We start from the raw sequence: 6917 nt of genomic DNA on the forward strand, positions 1-6917 counted from the left end.
ACTATCAGATCGATGCAGTGTAGTAGGAAATCAGTTTAGAATTACACTCTTTATATATGAATAATGATGAATGCACATAATAAATCATACGTGATTGATATGGCAAGGGCACATAATTGCAGATCTTGCCATGACAATCGCGTATGATTTTATATAGCGTGCATTCGTCACAATTCAAAAAATAGTTAAAGTGCTGATTTTCTAGTTAGAAAGTCTCCACTCGGTTGCCGTGGCATTAACATTTTCATCGGAAGATGAGCAATAGTGTATCCCAAGGAAAAATATCAAGGGTTCCGTTTTCGTGAGACGTCAGCTGAGTATTGAGCGAGTGAAGACTTTCTCGTTAGGATATCATTATTCAATAGTTAATTTAGCTAGGATGGGATAAGAGTAAGAAAAATCCGCCAATCATCTAAACTTTAGTGAGTGATGTTTTGCTTACTAAATTTCTCGTAGCAGTGCTTGCGGATACCCTAGCGCGTGCCACATCAAGCCTAGAAAGGGAAGTTTTACAACAAAGGAAAATCATGTAATAAACGCGGGCTCATGTGATTGGTGGATCTTGGATTCTGTGACCAGGGTGAGGAAAAATTTTGTGAGTACAAAACTTTTCAACTTTAGTCTGCATCAACCTCTTTCTCCGTTTGCTTTAAACCACATTAGTTTGTCCTCTCTCTCTCTCTCTCTATCTGTGTGGTCTATAAGTAAGGAAAAGCTTTAAGTGATTAATGTGCAAACCATACCTCATACCTGACAAGAAGCTCTTCTCTTTTTCTGTTTGGCTGACGGGTGAAGAGTGAAGATCCGTACTTGCTTTCCTTTTGCCCTCTTTAAAGCCCTGAAACAACCAAGAATAAATCAAGAACAACGTACAACATGCTTGAAACTGTAAAATACCTAATCGGCGCCGTCGGAGCCAGCGGCTTCGGTTCCAAGTCAACAGCCGAGCAAGTCACCCATTCCTGTCCAGATCTTCGCAACATCACCGCCATCATCACAGGTAAATCTAAACTGATTCCACATGTAATCATCATCGAGCGAAAACGATTGTTTTTCTGACATCGTGTGGTTTACCAGGTGCCACGTCAGGGATTGGAGCCGAGACGGCTCGAGCGTTAGCCAAGCGCGGTGTCAAGCTAGTTCTTCCTGCTAGGAGCCTCAAAGCTGCAGAGGAAACAAAAGCGCGTATCGTAATGGAGTTCCCAGACTCGGAGATCCTCGTGATGGCTCTTGATCTCAGCTCTCTCTCTTCTGTTCGAAGTTTCGTTTCTAAGTTCGAATCTCTAAATCTCCATCTCAATCTTCTCATGTAATCCATAATTCTAGTTCTTTTTATTAAAAAAAAAAAAAACCTTAATTTAATTACAAAATAAATAAATAAAAATTGTCTAGTTTGATCGATATATTTTCTGTGTTTCAGAAACAACGCGGGAAAATTCTCACACAATCACGCTCTTTCGGAAGATGGAATCGAGATGACTTTCGCTACTAATTATTTAGGTAAGAAAATTTTCAAAAAAAAAAATATATAAATATTTTTTTTGTTCTGTTAAAAATAAAAATATTTATTGATTATTTTTAGGTCATTTTCTGCTAACGAAACTATTACTGAAGAAGATGATTGAAACGGCGAAAGTAACTGGCATCCAAGGCCGTATAGTAAACGTTTCCTCTAGCATTCATAGCTGGTTTTCTGGTGACGGAATCCGTTATCTCGAAGAGATTACTAAGAAAAGAAGGTAAGAAGGATGAAGAGACATCAGGAATTTTAGTTTTTTCTGTGGACTGATTCGATATTTATCAAAAACAAAAATGTTGACCTAATCTGATTAAATTTTGTCTCGATCTTCAGTCCGTACGATGCGACACGTGCTTATGCTCTCTCGAAGCTCGCCAACATTTTGCATACTAAGGAACTCGCTGAGAGATTAAAGGTGATCTCGATTATTTTCATAATTAAAAAAGAAATTTTTTATTTTTATTTTTTGGGGAAATTAACAGATTTTTTTATAATTTTCGACGTAATTTTACAGAAAATGGAGGCGAACGTGACTGTGAATTGCGTTCATCCAGGGATCGTTAGAACGAGACTCACCAGAGATCGAGAAGGCCTGGTTACAGGTGAGATGGAATCGAATCAAATATTCAACGAAAACTGATAGATCGTTGAGATTTGAATCGATTTTGAGGTTCAAATCATGAAGTTTCGGTTGTATGATTCGCAGATCTGATTTTCTTCTTGGCTTCGAAGCTCTTGAAAACGATTCCTCAAGTAATTAACATTCTTCACCTTCATCAATGACTTTCGAGTTTCGATCAATCAAATCGATTGTATATAGATCTGATGAGTCGATTATGTTCTTCAGGCTGCGGCAACAACTTGTTACGTTGCAACTCATCCGAGACTATTGGGCGTGTCTGGGAAGTACTTTGCAGACTGTAACGAAGCTTCGACTTCTAAAATGGGTTCGAATGCGAATGCAGCTGCACGACTATGGTCCGCCTCTGAAGCCATGATTGCAGAAAGATTCCAAGCCAGATTTTAATAGGATGGATCGATCAAACGTAGTAAAATAGATTAAAAAGAACAACAACAACTAGATGTCTTTAGTTCTCACAGTTTCCTTTGTGGAGAGGATTGATGAAGAAAAGGAAACTCGCGGGAAAAATGAGATTTAGAAATTTACAGTATACAGTATATATGTACACTCTAGAACAATTGTATGATCGAGCGAGGAATTTTTGTGTTGAGTCGCTTTCCCTTAAAGGGCTGTGGCTCGCACTAATTAAAAGTTAGAAGGCCACGCGTGGCAAATCTTCGCTCTAAAATTGTTGGAAAACTTAGGATTGTGGCCGTAGTAGGGCTGTCCGAAATCTGATCCGTTCCGATAACTTTGGGTTTGGGTCGATGTTTTGGATTCCAATAAGGATCAGATAGATATCTTATTGGATTTGATCTGAATCAACCATGTCTCGATTCAATAATGACCTGATCCAATAATATGTTAGAAAAATATATAAATTATATTATATATTTGTTGAGATGTATCAGGTTGATTTAGATTTTGTATATAAAATTAGGTTTGGTCCGATCCGATTGTTAATGGATCTGATCTGGATCTTAATATTGAGCTCTGAGAAAACCCGATCTGATGAGGGTCCTATTTGATACCTTATTAGATCAGGTACTAAATCAACTCTGATTTGATCCAGACCTGACACATTGACAACCCTAGTTGTGGATCTTGTTAGCAATCTATCATTTAATTTGCGAAAAATTCATGAATTTTTTACCTTCAATACAAGTACTATTCTTCTAAATTCTTAAATGATTAAAAAAATACGAATATTTTTGTGAGTACATCGTTTTTTTTTTTTTTTAAATGAATATTGTAATATTCAATCAAAAAAATGACATAAATCTAAGTTACTGGCGAAGTTCGGTCTCCTCCATCAGTTGGACTTTTCAATTTCTCTACAACTTCGTAGTAAAGAACTGAAATCGAATTGATCCATGCAACTCTTTAGAATTTTTTTAATTGATTCTCCTTTTATATTTTTTTCTCTTATTCATTTGAGCTCAGCAGATATTCATATATTTTGTTGGATTTTTTTTTATTTTTTATATCTTGGATTTTTATTTTTATTTTTTAAAGTTGCTTGAGATCTAAGTTGCAATATTTTTTTAAATTAAGTTTAGATTTTTATTATAAAAAATTTTCAAGGAATTGTATGATTAAGAATTTTACTAGAATATTAAAAAATATATTGAATTTTTAGATTGACGATAAAATCATCCAAATTATTTGCTCAATTGCCTAAGTGGAGGAGGAATTACCTATTTTTTGGATTCCAATTTATTATATGTATGTCATGTATTCTAGATTCTAGAGTCATAGTTCACATAATTGAAAATTTCCTAACTTGAAACCATTGATTCGTGATAATTGTATTACTATATAGGTTGACTCCCTTTCAAAGTATACTTGATTATTTGTTTCTGATTTTTTGATGTGGGAGTTATAAAACACATATAAAATACGTATAGGCTGCATATTTCATGTTTGACTGAATTTATGCAACCAAAAATCGAATAGAACTCAATTTTTTCACATATCAAATTTTTGCTGTAGTCCGAATTGCCAACAAGGGCTGTGGGAGTTTTTCTTGATAGATTAGATAAAGTTATAAACGTATGTATGTGGAGTTTCAAGTGTTGTAAGGTGTTATTTATGAATAAAAACGAAATTTCAATAATCAGAAAAATAGTAGACAACAGATTCTGCAAACTTACCTTGAGATGCAAAATGATTTATATATATATATATATATATATATATCCCTTAAAAACATGATTTATATTGATTTTTCTTTTTCTGTGAAAAGATATATTGTGTACAATTTTCTTCTTTTGGGCTTGAGCTTTATCCCTTGAAATTTTGCCCCAAGAAAGGATTTGTAAGCTTGATCTTTTCTAGAAGTTTTGTTTTCCCTTCTTTTTCAACTACAGTTTAATTGGTTAAAATGGAGTTTTAAGTTTGATTTTTTTAAGAAGTTGGATTCCAGCTGCCTCTATTATGGTGACGGATTTATGAGTTTCTTCATTGTAAAAGAACAAGTTAAGATCTTCAAAGAGAAAATGATACAAGATCAAGATAAGGGTTTGAGGGTTTCTTCTTCATTAAAATATTTTTTACCTATGTAGAAAGGATTTGTCAACTTTATCATCTTTTTAAAGGGCATTTGTCCCTAGAGACTGACTTGTGGACTTGATCTTGTTTGGAGGATGAAATCCAACATTCGTGGAGAAGTGATCATGGATCCTCTTTAATGGAGTAGGCTTGTACATTTAGAGACGTAGGGCGAAAGTGACAATTTAAGTATACCCTTTGCTTTAATGGACTTTAATAAATTTGTTTGAGCCAAATTTGTCTCATTTTAATTTTGACAATTATAGGGATTTTTTGTGAGTCCCACCCATTTCACCTGATTCTTGAGAAACGGAACTAATAGGTTCTTGGAAGTTCTAGTTTGAATTCCATTTATTCAAGAATCGAACCAACAAGAATCAGAATCAAAATAATATGGTGACTTCAATCCTATATACCTTAGGAATTGAATTGGAACCCGACCTGTTGACACCCTCTAAATGAGTAGCCTTATGAAGCAGGTGAATTGAATAAAGGATATCATCAACATTAATATCCAAGAGAAAGAATTGGAGTTACAATAATTGACATAGAGTCTTATTCCTAGTTAAACATGACATTAGCCAAAATTAAAAATTATCAAAAATATTTTTTTTTAAATGAACTAAACATGGAAATAAAAACTATTAACTCTAGAAGTAAAGCAGAATTGACGATGCTTGATTCTGACTTCTAAAAATAAAGTTATTAACAAAATTAAAATTTTCTAAAATAACAGAATCCTTTAAAAAAATAAGGTAAATGAAGGAATTGGGCCTTAAAAAAAAAACTTTATCGCAAAGCAAAAGATCATGACGATTCCATTTAGGAATGGGTCTCCTCTTCTTCTATGACTTGTCCTACGTCGTATCACCTTATTTAGAGGATGAGGGTGATAAACTATTTGGACCTCTGGAATGGATTGGAAGGTCTACTTATTCTCACAAATGAGGATCGTGGTAGAATGTTTTCATCAGAATCGATTTCATGGATCACATTGAGTGCAGCATCACCATCAATGTGTTCATAATACGATGAAGCTAAATACATAAGAAGGGTCATGATGGGTGGGTTCATCAAACTTACTTGTTCCGAACTCAATTGAAGTGCCATAAGTTTATATATGTAGTAATTAATGGAGTTTTGATCGATATGGTATTTTGCTCACATATCCTAATGAATCAAAAATGTGGTTTATGATTGGTCATTTGTAGTGAAACCAAAGAAAGACATATCAGAAGAGAAATTATAGTGAAGAAGAGGAGAAGGAGGAGAAGAATAACTGTGTTTCCTTGAAGGAGAAGTCGGCTCTCCGATCCATATCTATGGTCATGACAATTTGTAGGTAGGCAAACATAAGTACATGTCCTGGACCCCCTTCGGTTGCTTCTACAAACCATGTTATACCTGTTGTTCATCATGATTTTTCATAAAGTTGATCAATTAGCCAACTAGTTATAATCAAAATTATATATCGGTGTCCTAACAAAAGTGTAAGTGCCTACATCTTCTACCTCTTGCCAAAGATTCACGACCCAGAATGGTGCCCCATTCCTATAACAATATAAGATGTCTACATAGACACATTTTGGTTGGAGATTAAACACATCGGTTGCGTGCCATGTAGAAAATGGCTTGGTTAGGAGCCCGATATCTTTTGAACTCCAAGCAAGACGTGTCACGTAGACACCTTTCCTCTATAGGAACAGGACACCTATAAAAATGAATTCTGCAGCTTGATTGCACCTAGAAAAATGTCAAAAAGAGAGTTAGTTTTTCATACAGAGCACAGACCCTTTATTTATTTATTTTTCTCAAACCATCCTTTGTTTTGTATAGAACATTTAAAAAAAAAAAAAAAAACCTATTTAACATCTTCAATCGATTCTAATTTCTACAAAAATTTGACCTGAACTTTTATGAAGTTGAGTAGATAAAGAATTTCAACCTCAGCATAATAAAACATGAAATGAATGAACATGTAAAAATAACAAATTGTAAATAATCCGGAAAAAAATGGTGAAACTTATTGAGGAGTTGAATTGCAAATTATTGTGAAATTACAAACAAGGGGTTGGGTTGGCCCATGTAAATCCAAGATTCATACAATCATGTGGGGGTCCGCCAATCATGCAAAAAAAGATTCGGCCGAGGCATCTAATAGAACTTTATTCTCCTGTCTTAAGGGACATGAAGATACTCCAAGTACAGCTTCGATCTCAAGTATCT

The 6917-nt window shown here is 34.4% G+C and overlaps 1 protein-coding gene across 2 annotated transcripts; it reads left to right on the forward strand.

Moving 5' to 3' along the window:
• The first annotated feature begins 675 nt into the window (after window positions 1–675).
• LOC147389958 (short-chain dehydrogenase TIC 32 B, chloroplastic-like) lies at window positions 676–3396 on the forward strand. 2 transcript variants are annotated; one of them, XM_086419823.1, is made up of 8 exons: window positions 676–1000; window positions 1078–1273; window positions 1421–1500; window positions 1583–1739; window positions 1853–1934; window positions 2034–2121; window positions 2226–2272; window positions 2367–3396. In XM_086419823.1, exons 1-8 carry the CDS (start codon window positions 877–879, stop codon window positions 2544–2546), a joined length of 954 nt encoding a protein of 317 aa, XP_086275949.1. In that variant the 5' UTR covers window positions 676–876; the 3' UTR covers window positions 2547–3396. The 2 variants fall into 2 exon arrangements, with proteins under 2 accessions (XP_086275949.1, XP_086275948.1); XM_086419822.1 differs by having other exon boundaries at window positions 678–1000; window positions 1078–1309; window positions 2367–3388.
• The last annotated feature ends 3521 nt before the right edge of the window (window positions 3397–6917 follow it).

This window comes from Akebia trifoliata, chromosome 12, assembly GCF_017979445.1.
Source record: "Akebia trifoliata isolate Shusen 1 chromosome 12, ASM1797944v1, whole genome shotgun sequence".
Taxonomy (NCBI): Eukaryota; Viridiplantae; Streptophyta; class Magnoliopsida; order Ranunculales; family Lardizabalaceae; genus Akebia; species Akebia trifoliata.

Excerpts from the sequence above, each read along its gene's own strand:
- LOC147389958 (XM_086419822.1), top strand. The coding sequence starts at position 877 with ATGCTTGAAACTGTAAAATACCTAATCGGCGCCGTCGGAGCCAGCGGC. Across the intron at positions 1,310-1,420 it reads CTCCATCTCAATCTTCTCAT|AAACAACGCGGGAAAATTCT; the intron begins GTAATCCATAAT and ends TCTGTGTTTCAG. Across the intron at positions 1,935-2,033 it reads AACTCGCTGAGAGATTAAAG|AAAATGGAGGCGAACGTGAC; the intron begins GTGATCTCGATT and ends GTAATTTTACAG.